A 14,881-nucleotide genomic window follows, 5' to 3' on the forward strand; every position below is an offset into this window, starting at 1 on the left:
ATCAATGTTTATACATAATAATAAATAGAGCCTTAGTTGAAGTGTGAAAAGTCACTCCAACTTTAGGTGTATCTCGAAGGAGTCGACTAGTTTTCTAGTGTTTATAATGAGTTGAATCTCCGTGTTTAATTGAGGTGTCTAACTGAAAAGTTGCGCCAATTAACTTTTGGTGTTTCATTATGTTTCCTACGATGTATAAATGAGTTGGGCCTCATTCAGTGAATCTATTGAAAGCCCAACCCATACTTAATGGCGGGAAAGTCGAAGTGAACCGAACAGGCGTGTCGTGTGCGTGTCCGGTAAGCTTCCAAATAGCCATAAAAAGTACTCAAACCTGAAAAACCTCCCGCCGTCTTCAACTGCTCGAGTACTCCTTTCACTACTGTACTCATTTTCCGGTATCGCCATTTCCAGTGGAGTGTAACTTCACTTCACTGAACCGCCATTGCTGTCTCCTCGCTTGTAACTGGTAACTGGTAACTGTTAACTTACTCTATCCGTCAATACAGATAAAAGATTCCTTTATTAGTTTCTGAATTTGAATTTTGACTTTTGTTGCGTGCACTTTTGTATTGTAGATAGATAGATAGATACTTGTGTTTAGATTGTGATTTTTTTTTTGTTTTTGGCTCATTTTGGTTTCATTAACTTCAGAGGATTAATAGATAATGACGCTATTGAGGTCTCGTGAGGTGACTCCGGCGGCATCTAAGGCTAAAGTTTCTTCTAAAACCCTAGAAAATCATGTATTGGAACCGGTAACTCCGTTGAAATCTCTTGAGACTTCTGTTCAGCCTTTATGTGTTGTGACTCCTACTTCTCCTTCTTTGGCTAGTGGTGACATTCCTCCTGTTGCTAGAAGGAGGAGTTTGAGATTGGCTTCTAAAAATGGTTTGAGTGATGTTGGTGAAATTTTGAATAATGAAGGGAAGAGTAGGGATTTTGAAATTGATAATGGGGATACTGGCAATAGTTTGAAGAGTGACGTTGGTGTAGAAAGTGCGGATTTGGATGAAGGTGATCAAGATTTGGGGGTTTTATATAATGAAGCAGTTGATGAAATAGGTATGAATGAATCTGATGATATAGGAAATTTAGTCTGCAGTGAGGGAAGAATTGAATGTGTTAAAGAGGGGAAAGGGGATAAAAATACAAGTATGGAAGTGCAGGGTGAAGGGAATACTAAGTTTTTGAGTTTGCGGTCGGGCAAGAAGATCTCTAAGAGAGCTGTTGAAGAATGCAGTGGTGGCGTTGTTGGTGATACTGGAAGTGTTAATCAGAATGATTGTGATGAGAAGTTGTCTCATGGAAAGCTAAGTGAAGGAATGTCAAACAGTTGCAGTTCAGATGGCTCCAGCAATAAGTTACAGACAAGTTCAGTTGAGCCTTCTAGTGTTAAGAGGAGGAGATTCAGCAGAGAAGAGAAATCTAAAGGTATAGTTTCTGAACAGGGTTTGCCAGTGGTTCATTCAGTGAATTTGGAATCAGAGGTAGCATTTGGGATGTCAATTGAGAACACAGTACCTCAGTCTGCCTGTTTGCCCGAAACTATAGATCTGGCTGTTCAGGGTGATGGACTAGCTGCCACTTTGCAAAATCGTGATTCAAAGACAAGAAGGATTAGTAGAGAGGAAAAGGGAAAACAAGTTATGGCTGGCGATGATTTGTGTCATGGTGTTGATACATTGGAAGGAAAATCCAAGCATGGGGCAGATAAACTCATTGATGAAATTATATCAAGAGCTATTAATTTGACAAGTCAAGATGGAGAGCAAGTTGCAGATGCCGATGGCAGTGCAACTGCTACAAGAAGAGTTCATAGAGAAAGGTTTAGGGATATTGCTAGACGAAATGCTTCCAGGTTTGCTCATTTCTCTTCCCAAGCAGAACAGGAGACCGATGTAGCTGATGAGGCTGCTGAGGAATTTCCACAGGAGGTAGCGGAGACTGAAGAAATAGAAGACTGGCCTGGTCCTTTTTCAACTGCTATGAAGATTATTAGAGATCGTGAAATGAACATCAAGCATCAGCAGCAGAGTAAATCTGAGAAAAGTAAGATTGAAGTGGTATGGGTTCCCAAAACGGACCAGCAGTGCCAATCTAGAAAGCTGGTTGTTCCCTCATTACATGACTTATGCATGGACATTTTAGTGAAGAATGCTGATGCAATCACTTCACTTGATGGCTTACCTGATGCACTTAGGCACAAGATTTGCCAGTCACTGTGTGACTCTCGGGAAATGACATATCAATTTTTTCAACTTCTTGTCAGTGGATCTCCTACAGAGATACGCATAAGGGATTGTTCATGGTTGAATGAGGAGAATTTCACACAGAGCTTTAAAGGATGTGACACCAACAACTTTGAGAGCTTTAAAGGATGCGACACCAACAACTTGGTGGTGAGTTTTAATTTATTCTTTTTTACTTTTGCTATGGTTGATTGGAGTAAAAAAAGGAATTGTTGGAGGAGTAAGTAAAAGCTAGAGTGTATGTGTTCCTCATCGTTTGGTTAGGAAATTTTCGGTTGGTTAGGAAATTTTAGAAAACATGAAGTAAAAGTGGATGGGTTGCATTACTCTGCATCATCATTCTCAATCTCTCCAAAGCTGGATGAAAGTGATGAAGTATATTACAATCATACCAAATGATTGGAAGTAAATCATCAATACTTAACATAGGGAAGTAGATTGTTGGTTTCTCTTTTCTTCCTCTTCACCTCTCATTCAAAGAACCAAACATAGTTTTGATCTTTATGAATACTACTTTTTAGTATTATTCATCTAGTCAGTCTCCACAGTCAAAGTTTGCTTGCATATGTAGTAATAGTTCAATGATGTGTTAGTTCTGATACGTGAACTTCAAAATGTTTTCTTTGTGGAGCCAGGTGCTTCAACTGGATCAGTGTGGTCGCTGTATGCCAGATTATATCCTATTGGTTACATTAGCTCGTCGTCCAAACAATCTCCCTGCATTGACGACCTTATCCTTGAAAGGTGCGTGTCGTCTTTCGGATGTTGGGCTGGAGGCGATCATCTCTGCAGCACCTAATTTAAGGTCAATGAATCTTAGCCAGTGCTCTTTGCTGACATGTGATGGAATTAGCTGTTTATCTAATTCATTGGGATCAGTTCTGAGAGAGTTATATCTAGACAATTGCGAAGCAATACATCCCATGCTTATTCTGCCAGCATTGCTAAAGCTAGAACATTTGGAAGTTCTATCAGTAGCTGGAATCCAGACTGTGTGTGATGCTTTTATTAAAGAATTTGTCACTAATCGAGGTCAGAGTCTGAGAGAGATTATTCTGAAAGGATGCATGTAAGTGGTTTTCGTCATGTTTCAAGCGATGCTCCACTGAGAAATTTGATTGATACTGATTGTCTTTGTGCCTTGAATCTGACACAGGGAATTGACTGATCGTTCTCTGAAAGATATTTCACAAAACTGTCCCGGATTGCGTGCTATAGACCTGAGCGACTTGTGTAAATTGACCGACTCTGCAATTGAACATCTTGCCACTGGTTGTAGAGAAGTTGACAATCTAAAACTCTGTCGCAATCCATTCAGGTTTCCAAAATATAGCAATTGACCAGATAATATTTTTCTAAGTGTAGCATATGCGGTGTCTTTAGCCGTGATCTTTTGCTTGCAGTCTTTATCATCATTTTGTGTAGCGCTTTATTCTTTTCTTGAATGCCAATTGCTTACGTCTTGAGACCAATTTGTCAAAAAATATCAATGTTCTTGGTTTTAGATTTATTTCACAGGTACTTCATGCTTGAAGGCTTAGAATAGATGCTACATATAGGTGTTCTCAGTAGGCATTCTTTGTTTCAAGCTATATATAGGATTTTCACAGTATGCATTCTTCAAAATATGAAAAAAGAACTATCTTTTTGATAGTATGTTCTGCATTCCTTGAATTCATTAATAGAAAAATGGAAGTGGCATAAGCTTATTCTTATCTTTACTAATGGCAGTGATGAAGCTGTTGCTGCTTATGTGGAAACTAGTGGGGGATCTTTGAAGGAACTATCTCTCAATCGTGTCAAAAAGGTACTTGACAGCATGCAATGTTCATTGCCTCTCTTATTTTGTTTGTGTGGACATGGGAAAATGTGTTATGGGTTCTGATTGTGTACTTCTCTTTGCTGAATTTAGTTGATCAAGCCAGCAAAAATCTGCTTAGATCAATATTTTAATTAATTGAGAGAGAGATTCTAATGATTTAGTATCCAGTTTTGATTTTTAAGTATTGTTTGTTACACAAGTAAGGTTACCCAGTTATTTTGAACTTGTTGATTTACGGTATGTTGTGAACTTCACTTAGATATAACAACTATTCAAATATATTCTGAGAGCAACTTTTGGTGTAATAGGAAGCCTGACAATGTAGTGGAATTAAATACTCCCTACAGTCCGAAGGGACAAAATTCCACTCACGTTTGTGGTGATCTACCACTTTCTTGGTGCCACACTGTTTGTAAAATCAACATTAACTTATAAAACAAATATATATTTTGAGAGAACTAGCAAATGGAACCTTGGGTTTTAATCCGAACCAGCAAATTTTCCTTTTTATTTGTAGACCGTAGTTTTCCTCTTCCACTTTTTCCTGGGTACCTGGAATTTGCTAATCCAAAAGGTCCATGAATTATTGCCAAGACTAAAAGTCGAGGATCTTAGTTTTCAACGTCTTTATATGGTTTTTACAGGTTTCACACAACACTGCTATGTCTCTAGTCAAATGTTCAAAAAATTTGATTAGTCTGGATTTGTCTTGGTGTCGTAACTTGACGAACGAAGCCCTGGGATTGATTGTTGATAGCTGCTTATCGTTGGAAGTACTAAAATTGTTTGGCTGTTCTCAGGTATGCCTCTGTTTACTTTGGTAAATGAGAAACTTATTTTGCTCATCTCCCTAGAGTTTGCATGATCATTCAAAGAAACAGTAATGTCCTACATAGTTTCCTGTACCTCGACTGACAGCAGGGAGTGTTGAAAGGCACATGCTCGTATCACAGAGTCAGACAAATGATAACTTTCTCAAATATGTAGAATAATAGGAATTCCTTGTGCTTGTACAATTTTTACTTTGTGTTTTTGTAACCTTGAGTCCTATATACCCTCTAGTTTACTATTCTGTCAACTGAAAGAAAATAGGTCATTTAATTGAGGTTCATACATCTTAAGATTTCATTTGAACTGGCTCGGCTTTGGTCTAGTGGGAAGAGTGCAACACATGATGTGTGTATTAGGCGCACATTACTTGTCTGAACCTTGGCGTCGACAAATACTTGGTATTTAAGTGGAGAATGGTAGAGGGGCTGTCCCATTAATGACAAAGTTTCAAACTGCGCACACAGCCTTTGTATATCTCGGTTCAAAAATCAAGGTTTCTTATGATCTGAAGAAAGGATCACAAGATTTTGCTTCTATGCCCCAGATTGATCAGAAAAATTTGGAGAATAAAATCTAATGGTTGTGAAATATCCAAAATGCTTATGCTTTTGAGGTTGCTAAAAAACAGTCTAGCTGATTCCATATTTTCTTCTATCTTGTGGTCCACTGCTTATCATCACTGTTGCTGTGTAAACTTTGAATTCCTCAAAGGGAAGTGTGCTTGCTGGTACATCAAAGTATGCAATTCCCGACCCGCCCCTATTGGTTGCTACTATTTTTTTGGTGTGTGTGCATTTGTTATGAATCTTTAGGGAAGGCTCGATTCACAGGGCAATATATAAATTCAGCTCGTTAAAGGGAGACTGTAATCTTAGAGTTCAATGGAAGAGAAGGAAGCTGAAACCTTAGAGTTTAATGGAAGAGAGAACTATGATCTCTTGCTTTTTGCTGAAATATGACTTAATGATTTATTCATTAGAAACTCCTTTAAATAGGAGTCTTATTACATCAATAGAAAGTCTAATCCTTGTGAAAATAGGAAAACCTAAATCCTATTCCAAACTAATACTAACTATAGCTTAACGTATCCTTATGAAGCTTTGAAACATAAATCATATTCTAGAATAATAAATAAAGCTACTTAAAAATATAATTAATTACTCAATTAATTGACTTCACCACATCCACAACAACATTTGATTGGGTGAGTAGGGATGACATTTGTTGGGGTGCTTGGTTATTTGGTTGGTGAGTACTATCAATTTTTATTTTATTTTTTTGTGGTGGGCATTGGGGTTGGCAAAGAGATGGATCAAGATGGTTGCATTCTTGGTAAATATCAACCTTGAATCTTGAAACTTTGTTCTTATGCAACTGTCAAGGTAGGGTTAGGATCTCTGCATGACCTTTCCTACTATCATTGAAAGATGATGGATCCAACTTCATCAGATTCAGATGTCCTTAGATATTGCCAATACAAGATTTTCTCAAGAGAAAATGGTATCTATTGGTGGCAAGCAGGTAGCAATGGACACCCTTTTGCAGGAAAATTACAGTGTAGATAGGTAAAACAAATAATTATGTATATATACTATAAGTGGAATCTTCTTGTGCTAGTTTTGATTCCACTTGGTGAAAATCCGGACTCTGCCATAGGTGGTACGATTCATGAGCTATAGTTCTATAATACTCTCTTTTTTTAAGAGAAGAATCAGTTCTGATATTTTGTTTGATGCCATTTGTTTCTTCTGTGCCACAGTTCTTCTAGTCCTTTTACTTCTGATAGTTTTGACTCTATAATTGTTACTAGTGCATTTCCCTTTGCATAGAATCCCTTTTAACATGTTGGAGTTTGCAAATAACTTTGGCATGTGCAATATATATGCAGGTTACTAGTGTTTTTCTGGATGGGCACTCAAATCCCCAAGTTAAGATCATTGGATTGAAGATGACTCCGATACTACAGCACATTGAGGCACCAGATTCTCTGCAGCAGGGGCCGCTACGATATTCAGCAGTGCCATGGCACTCTGACAGATGATTTTATTGGAAATATTAAAAATGGAGTTAGTATCCTCTGTGAATGCCAGAAGTCATAATCTCTCTTTGAAACTATGCTAGATAAGCTTTTGTGGTAATGCTATGTCAAATGAAAACTTCCCATGCTCATGGAGACTGGAGAATAGTTTCCCATATCTCAACATTATTTTGTATTGATTTGTGAACTATCATGTTCTTGGAGTCGGAATTGGATGACTATACGGTTCTAACCTACTAGATATTACTTGTATAACTTACTTCCAAATCAATTACCAAACGATCTTGAGCAATAAAAACTCTTATTATGCACCTTAATGTTACATGATACGGAAGAACATCCCAGCCAAAAAAATAAAATAATAAAGCGTTGGGTTAGCTGTTTCAGATTGTACGAAGAACGGTATCATTAATTCTTGTTGTACTAAAGTTATTAAACTGCACTTACTTTAAAAATTGGTCTCCTCTTATATAACATGAATACTTGTAGCTCAAGGGTTTTAAATTTATAAATAAAATTTGAAATAGTGTGTAATTTTTAGGAAGTGTAAAGTTCTGAAAACAAATTTCTGAACACACCATAAGTTACAAAATGAGTGGTAGTAATAATACTTCAATTTATTAAGTCATAATTAATTAATATGTTGACTGTAAAAAAAAAAAGAAAAAAAAAAGAGAGAATATCTCAAAGTAAAACGCTGTCAGAAGAAGAGTGTTGTATGGTTAAGAAAAAAGGAAACGCCGTTGCCGGGGATCGAACCCGGGTCACCCGCGTGACAAGCGGGAATACTTACCACTATACTACAACGACTTGCTTGTCTTACAATTATTGATCACGTTATTTAATAACATTACAAGAATTTGGTCATGTTCGAATATATTTTTTATTTTTTTTACTTAAGTCGAATAACCACATTACTTGACAGTTTATACTTTATATTTATTTATAGATTAAAAGAAAATTGGTGCTTATGAGCAAAATGATTCTGATATATCACTACAATAAAGATATTTATTTCATAGAGTGCTAGATCAAGAGGTAGAGTTCCATTAATATTACAATGAATTACCTGGGGCACTTGAAACATGATCTTGACAAAACCAAAGATTTGGAATGCTATGTTCCAATCACTAATACACTTATTTTTTTTTATATGTATGCAAAATGTGGGAATTTGGAATTGGCTAGACATGTTTTTCATAGATTGCCCTAATAAATAAAAGGGTACCATTTCTGATATGTACTGCTTTCGGCATGATGGTAATTGATTGATTACTAAAAAGTTTCATAATAAGCATACTATTTTAGTATCTCTGAAACCACAGAAAGTAAATAATTCTGAATGTATTAGAGACTGGAATTTGATCAAATGGAACACATTTTACATCAAAGATAAAAAGAAGTTGTAACAAGGTTTTACACTAATAAAACACAACCACAAAAATCCCAAATATAGCCACCTAGTAGTGACTAAGAAATTCATATTTAGCCTTCAAAATCATTTTTGACCCACTGTCCATATTTATTCTTAATCTTATCATCAAACTCCTTATCTTTCATTTCGCATATCTTATTTGCATTTTCCATACACTCTTGTTGAACCTTAGCAATCCTTTGATTCCTCTTCCTTGACCATGCTTCTCTCTCTGCTTCAACACTTTCATAATCTCTCACCCAACAACTCTGCACAGCACAAGTCACAACCAACACTCCTAATTGCATCACAAACATAGACATCAAAACCCCACATTCCAATCTCACTAAAACCTTTGCTTCTCTAGGATCCCTTGGTGATTTCAACATCAAAAGACTCGATTTTTCCTTAGTGAACAAGGCTAAAATGCCAAGTAATTGACCGATACACGATGCCATGAGGAGGGAGAGGTGAGTTATGAAACAACAATGAGTTAGTTGAGAGTAGAAACCAATAAAACATGAAAGAAGTGAAATGGAAGAGACTATGAGGAATGACCAACCAAGTGAAGTTGGCGGAGTTTTGAGGAAAACAATGGGAGCTATAGACGCCGCGGAGAGAATAAAGAGGATGAAATTAAGAAAGGAAAGTAGAAGAATTGGAAAGGAACAAGAATGCCTTAGCTTTGAAGAAGTCATTTTTTTTTAATTTTACTTGAATTATATGATAATTTTAACAAGTTGTTTATCTACTATATATATATATATGGAGTATGAATATGGCCGTTGAGGCTAGCTAGGGGATATGTGAATTAACGGCTAAATTTGACAATGAGTTTCCCTCCTTTGGGTTTTGAAAGATTTACTAACATTTTGTGGCTTTTAATGACAATGTCGTTTTAATCAATGGGCCCTTGAGATGTTCAAACTTTCATTCAATTACTACTAATGATGAAAAGGGCCGTTTGCTTCATGTGACTTGAAATAATGATATGAAATTATGTGAGAAGTTTGAAGTTTTTTTTGGGATATGTAATTTGAATTTTTAAGATGAATTTTTGTTCATGAACATAAAAGCACATGAATTGTGTAAACTATCATAATTGCACCAACTTTTTTATACAATCTAACCAAATAAGCAAATGTTTATTATTCCAACTTTAGTTAAATTAAAAGGTAATGCTAAATGGCATTGGCCAGAAATTTAAAAAGTGTATAGTATTTTTTTAATTTTAATATAAAATATATTTTTTTTTATTTTTTTATTAAAAGGTATTAAAGTTAAAAAAGTAAAATAACATAGGTAAAATACCTATGTTGTTTATTATTCCAACTTTAGTTAAATTAAAAGGTAATGCTAAATGGCCTTGGCCAGAAATTTAAAAAGTGTATAATATTTTTTTAATTTTAATATAAAATATATATTTTTTCATTTTTTTATTAAAAGGTATTAAAGTTAAAAAGGTAAAATAACATAGGTAAAATACCATTTTGGCCAAAAGAATTTTTCCTAAATTAAAAAGTAAAATTGAACATGAGTTGTAGTGTATTACTCTTTAATAAAATTGAACATGGTCAATACCATTAGTAACTATATCATTGTGTTCATATTCAGTAAATATTTCATCGCTCCTTTGTTATTCTCGTAAATAAAAAAATTATGTAGATATAAAATGGTGGGTTTTTTTAAAAATAAATATAAACTTATGAGTCAATTTTTGTATCTAAAAAACATGAAATTTCTAAATCAAACTTTTTGAAGAATTTGAGATTTCATTCAAAACATGAGAAATTCAAACATTGATTTCATTTTTTCTCATGATTTCAAATCACGAGATGAAATCGCGTGTCCAAACACCAATTTTATCTCGTAATTTCATATCGCGAGATAAAATAACATGTCGAAACGCTTACTAAGCATCACCATGGTCTTGGAGGTTGGTGCTTATTTCTCATAGAATAAGAAATATATTGAAAATAGAGCGGATACATGGACAATCACCTTAAATTGCAACTAAATTTTATTTAGATACACGAACTATAAAAATATTAAATAAGAATATTTTATCACGTGTTTAGGTTGTCAACTAAAATAATGAGTAATTCAAATTTCTAAATAAGTTTAGTAAAGTTTAAAAGTTGTTAATATATTATCACTTGCGTTTACCTCTCATTCTGAACCTATTTTATTTAAAATGGTAGCACATATGTTCGATTTCATGTTCCTTAAGAAACTAGGTAAGTTTACCATTATATCATTATTTAGTTTTCTCTCGAAGTCAAATTTTTAATAAATGAACATGAATTAATTTATTTTGATTAAGTAATTTGACAAATGAATATGAATTAATTACTTTATTTTCCTATGTTGGTCAAATACACACTTTCAAGGCTAATAACTCTCAAGAGTAAAATAAGAAGAATAGTGTCATTTATGCGTTGATTTTGTGAAAAGACAAGTATTAAGTAACATATATTTTTAGTAAGGACGACATGTAATTAGTACTGCCTCCGTCCACTTTTAATTGTCATAGTTTCCTTTTTTTTTTTATAGTCAAATGATAATAACTTTGACTAACATTTTACGATGTATTTTTTCATCATATTGATATACAAAAAATTGGAATTTATAGTACTTTTCGTATTGTTTTTTAATATCTAATTTTTTTTAAAAAAAATATCAAATTAATGTAATCTAATTTAACTTTAAAAATTAGTCAAATTGACTTTGAAAAATGCAAAATGACAATTAAAAGTGGTCAGAGTATTATTTTTTATCAAATTGCACCTACTTGGACTAGTTTACAAAATGACTTGCTATACAACCGTAATCATAAGTACCAGATAATAAAATGTTTCAAATTTCAGATATCTCGACAGCCACAAGTACAAGTATCAGATTTTGATATTTTGGGTTCTAATTTAGAACATATTTCTCCAAGATGGAGAGGACAAAAGAAGACTTGAAAACAACACAAAATTACTGTTGCTCCATCAATTAGTAGTTTCAACTTTCAGTTTCACACATTGTTAGATCCTTATCTCCAGTGGACTGCAGATAATTCATTCTAAGGTTTTTTGGGAAAATATATGATTCAAGTTAGCAAAATCTTTCATGGGTCACCATTTCAATTGAGGCTTCTTCAAATATTTTTCTATGTAACCAAAATGAACAATGAAAAACAGAATTTACAAATCCTGTTTTTGTACATCAAGCAACTGCGCAAAGGTGAAATTAAAGAACCTAGAGACTGTAATCTATACAACAGGATTTGGGATAAGTTGACGTTTTCATCGTTTCACAAGAGATATTCTACCCTTGAAAAGCACATTGCGATGTTGGCTGTACAAGCTCCCAACTCCTTTTCTTCCTGCATATTCTAGTTCAATACTTTCAGTGAGAAGCAGTATTATGTGAATCAAACTTGAATACATTGGAAAATAAGAAGAAGAAGAAGAAGAAAAGAACTTGAATACTCAACATTTCATGTGTAGATTAAGCACCCAATTGCTTCGCAGCACCATGGAAACGGTGCATGAGTACTACTGCTAGCAACTATGCTAGAGTAGTTACTAAAATAGGTCTAAAAAGGTTAAGAAACAAACAACTTGCTTGAACCATGCTAAGAAGTGGCAGTTCCATCAGGGTCTTGCTAATCGTGAAAAATGAAGTTTCAGTATAAGTGATTAGGCGAGAAATTGGATTATCGATCGCGAGCTGAAACAAATTGAACACCTTAAGGATCATCACTCTTTAAAGAAGTAGGTAATAATGATGTTACCAATTCTAACAAAAAAAATATAGGTAATAATGATTTTAGCATTGCAAATTTTGAACAAACAAAACATTCTAACAGTCAACCAAAGTTAATAAAACATTGATGTTTATTGAACTCCCTCCTTCAACCTCCCACCCTGACACAACAAAGCATAGAAATATGCAAAGATGTTTTACGATGAAAAAGAACATAGATGCAGCATCTTATCCATGGAATGAAATTTTTAGTTAGCTACAACTTAGAAGAACTTTGGGTGAAACAACATGTTGTAGTTAATCAAAGGAAGTACTACCTAATACCAACTTAGTTGATAAAGTCCTACTAGTCTTTAAAACTTAATAACGATATCAGTTTTCTTAGGCTGACAGAGCTCTATAACTGATAAAAAGACAACCAAGCCTTTTATAGGCCAATCACTGACTCATACAAAGAAGAAAAAACCAATAAACAGATCACAATGTTACAGGAAAGAGGGGAGATTGGGGTGCCCTATACTCCAAGATAAATTAGGCAGCATAAACTGGTAACATACCAAGTGATCATTATGCTTATTGGCTAAAAATGGCCTCAACTCTATCCAGCGATGCTTGTAATCGTCCAGAGTTCATATTGAACAATGGTTCACCAGTGCCCACTCCCCTGCAAATGGAAAATCCAAAACCCAGACCATCAATCTCTAGAGCGGCACACACCATCAAGTTTAAGTCACTTTTAATTTCAAAGCACCATGGGTACAAAGTTTAGTGATTTCTTACAAAGAAAAAGGCATATCAAGATGAAAAAGCTTACCCAGTAATTTCAGGAAGAACATAGTCTGCTCTCCACCCAAAACGAAAATCCACACCAGGACATAATCCAACTGACGTCTTATTCCGGATCCTGGAGACACCATCTCCACCCAAACAAGTCGTAAGCTTCCATTTCCAACCAGTTGCTTGCAACTGAAAATTGTGTCCTATCCCTACCTGATAAAACTCGATGTTAGAACCAACAAAATTTGGACAGATAATGGCAAACAAATTAGTTGGAGGAAGAGAAAAGAAAGGCAAACCTGAAGATTCAGAAATTTTGTAACTGGGATCTTCTTTGATAGAAGGCGCACTTCATGATGCAATGGCTCACATATGAGCTTCCATCGACGTTCGGGAGCTAAAGGCTTCAAAACCAATTTTGCTAGATATTCATTGCTTGGATTGTTGTAAAACTGGTGAAGATGGTGTCCAAATGTTCAGATAACTAGTGAAAACTGAAAATGCTAATATTGACACTAGTTTTAATGCCGTGAGAACTATCTCATCTATGGTGATTCCATAATTAACCACAGTGCTGATGCAGAAAATTCACATGCAGAATTTACATTTCACAATTGTGATCGTTTTTACCATTCATCCCGAGGAATAAGGCACTGCTCTAATGGTAGAACCCTTCACCTTCAACTATGAGCCTAGGGGTTCATGTAACCAAGCAGAGCAGTGAGAGAAACCACTGCTGACCCCTAAAGTTTCAGAGGGATGATATCTATATATTTTTTTAACTATAGAGTCCCGGCCAGCTTGAGCGCGCCTCAACTAATTCTACGGGATACCTGACACCTCCACCACCACCAAGTACCAGGTAACTCTGTCCACCAAGGCTAGAACTAATAAGAAGAAATCACCTAATGTTTTTGTATCTATGGGGATTTGAATCTTAGACCTCCTGGTTCTCTTCATTGACCACTAGGCCACACCCTCGGATGCAAAGGGACGGTATCTATTGAAAAGAAAAGAACACATATACTATTTGCGTGTGATCTATACTCTACTGTCACCTCAGTGGTTTAAGATTAGTGGATTTTTTTCATTAAAAATACTAAAGAAGAAGAATTCCCAATGCTGTATAGAAACAATCAAGCCAGCTATCACAAAATTATATTCCTTAAAATGAGTAATTTGGACAATATCAACATTACAGGTATACTTCATTCAAGATCATGACGATCACATAAATCCGCTCAAGTGCGATTTTCAAAATGATTCCAAAATTTGATAATACACTAATCTTTTAGAACTAATTAAGTAACAAAACTAAACATGAAAAAGTTAGTCAAGAAATTACACCTCCAAGTTAACGCCAACTCGAAAACCCTCAATTTCTTTTCTAAACTTGAGAAAAAGCTCTGAAGGTACCAAATTGACGTTGTAAAGGTCCTCCCATGATGTGGGTTCTTCTCTACTTGGGCCACCCTCCTCCATTTTTAGACCTAAAAGATCAATTCAAACTGCAATAGGCCAAACATTGTTCAAAATCAAGAAATTACAAATTTGAATAGTCAGTTTATGACTAAATTCATATATAATTGTGCAGATAACACAGTGTTTAGGAGAAAATGTATAAATGAGAAACGAAAGAGAAAAAGGGTGCTTGAAATCAAGCAACTTCATACCTTGTAATTGTGAGGGATGAAGAAAATTGCTGAATAGTGTTCCAGAGACACTAGCAGCTTCCCTTCGTTAACAAAGATACTATACTTGGTAGATTTTAATTAGGGGCACATTACACCAAAACAATCAAAAAGGGAACATATCACTAAAAAGGGTGCTTTTCCTAAAGATAAAAATATTTTGCATATACTCTTTATAAATAAAAGTGATTGACATATTTTTATTATGGAAAAAACTCAAATATGCTATTGAGAAAAGGCTTATTTATATTATTTGTTAAAAGTTTGGTTTATTATGCTCATTCATGTCATTATTGTTAATCG

The 14,881-nt window shown here is 34.7% G+C and overlaps 3 protein-coding genes and 1 non-coding gene across 6 annotated transcripts; 1 reads left to right on the forward strand and 3 right to left on the reverse strand.

Moving 5' to 3' along the window:
* The first annotated feature begins 407 nt into the window (after positions 1 to 407).
* On the forward strand, positions 408 to 7,136 carry LOC125811298 (uncharacterized). Of its 2 annotated transcripts, none has more exons than XM_049490804.1 (7): positions 408 to 469; positions 655 to 2,402; positions 2,888 to 3,321; positions 3,409 to 3,570; positions 3,984 to 4,059; positions 4,719 to 4,874; positions 6,794 to 7,136. In XM_049490804.1, exons 2-7 carry the CDS (start codon positions 669 to 671, stop codon positions 6,944 to 6,946), a joined length of 2,715 nt encoding a protein of 904 aa, XP_049346761.1. In that variant the 5' UTR covers positions 408 to 469; positions 655 to 668; the 3' UTR covers positions 6,947 to 7,136. The 2 variants fall into 2 exon arrangements, with proteins under 2 accessions (XP_049346761.1, XP_049346762.1); XM_049490805.1 differs by having other exon boundaries at positions 416 to 476.
* Positions 7,137 to 7,681: 545 nt separating this feature from the next.
* TRNAD-GUC (transfer RNA aspartic acid (anticodon GUC)) lies at positions 7,682 to 7,753 on the reverse strand. Its single transcript has one exon. It is a non-coding gene; the product is annotated as a tRNA-Asp (tRNA).
* A 657-nt stretch (positions 7,754 to 8,410) lies between these two features.
* Positions 8,411 to 9,055, reverse strand: LOC125811307 (uncharacterized). Its single transcript, XM_049490818.1, has one exon. The coding sequence runs from the start codon at positions 9,053 to 9,055 to the stop codon at positions 8,429 to 8,431; it is 627 nt and encodes a 208-aa protein (XP_049346775.1). The 3' UTR covers positions 8,411 to 8,428.
* Positions 9,056 to 11,525: 2,470 nt separating this feature from the next.
* On the reverse strand, positions 11,526 to 14,665 carry LOC125811308 (uncharacterized). 2 transcript variants are annotated; one of them, XM_049490820.1, is made up of 6 exons: positions 14,561 to 14,665; positions 14,235 to 14,395; positions 13,187 to 13,339; positions 12,925 to 13,100; positions 12,668 to 12,774; positions 11,526 to 11,727 (listed from the first exon to the last, which is right to left on the reverse strand). In XM_049490820.1, the coding sequence occupies exons 2-5, from the start codon at positions 14,367 to 14,369 to the stop codon at positions 12,684 to 12,686; spliced, it is 555 nt and encodes a 184-aa protein (XP_049346777.1). In that variant the 5' UTR covers positions 14,370 to 14,395; positions 14,561 to 14,665; the 3' UTR covers positions 11,526 to 11,727; positions 12,668 to 12,683. The 2 variants fall into 2 exon arrangements, with proteins under 2 accessions (XP_049346777.1, XP_049346776.1); XM_049490819.1 differs by having other exon boundaries at positions 11,629 to 11,736.
* Between the last annotated feature and the right edge of the window lie 216 nt (positions 14,666 to 14,881).

Source organism: Solanum verrucosum, unplaced genomic scaffold (genome assembly GCF_900185275.1).
Source record: "Solanum verrucosum unplaced genomic scaffold, falcon-dt-bn FXZP01000109.1, whole genome shotgun sequence".
NCBI classification, from domain to species: Eukaryota; Viridiplantae; Streptophyta; class Magnoliopsida; order Solanales; family Solanaceae; genus Solanum; species Solanum verrucosum.

Excerpts from the sequence above, each read along its gene's own strand:
- LOC125811307 (XM_049490818.1), bottom strand. The coding sequence starts at position 9,055 with ATGACTTCTTCAAAGCTAAGGCATTCTTGTTCCTTTCCAATTCTTCTA.
- LOC125811308 (XM_049490820.1), bottom strand. The coding sequence starts at position 14,369 with ATGGAGGAGGGTGGCCCAAGTAGAGAAGAACCCACATCATGGGAGGAC. Across the intron at positions 13,340-14,234 it reads GAGTTGGCGTTAACTTGGAG|TTTTACAACAATCCAAGCAA; the intron begins GTGTAATTTCTT and ends CATCTTCACCAG. Across the intron at positions 13,101-13,186 it reads CAAAATTTCTGAATCTTCAG|GTAGGGATAGGACACAATTT; the intron begins GTTTGCCTTTCT and ends GAGTTTTATCAG.
- LOC125811298 (XM_049490804.1), top strand. The coding sequence starts at position 669 with ATGACGCTATTGAGGTCTCGTGAGGTGACTCCGGCGGCATCTAAGGCT. Across the intron at positions 2,403-2,887 it reads GCGACACCAACAACTTGGTG|GTGCTTCAACTGGATCAGTG; the intron begins GTGAGTTTTAAT and ends TTGTGGAGCCAG. Across the intron at positions 4,875-6,793 it reads AATTGTTTGGCTGTTCTCAG|GTTACTAGTGTTTTTCTGGA; the intron begins GTATGCCTCTGT and ends ATATATATGCAG.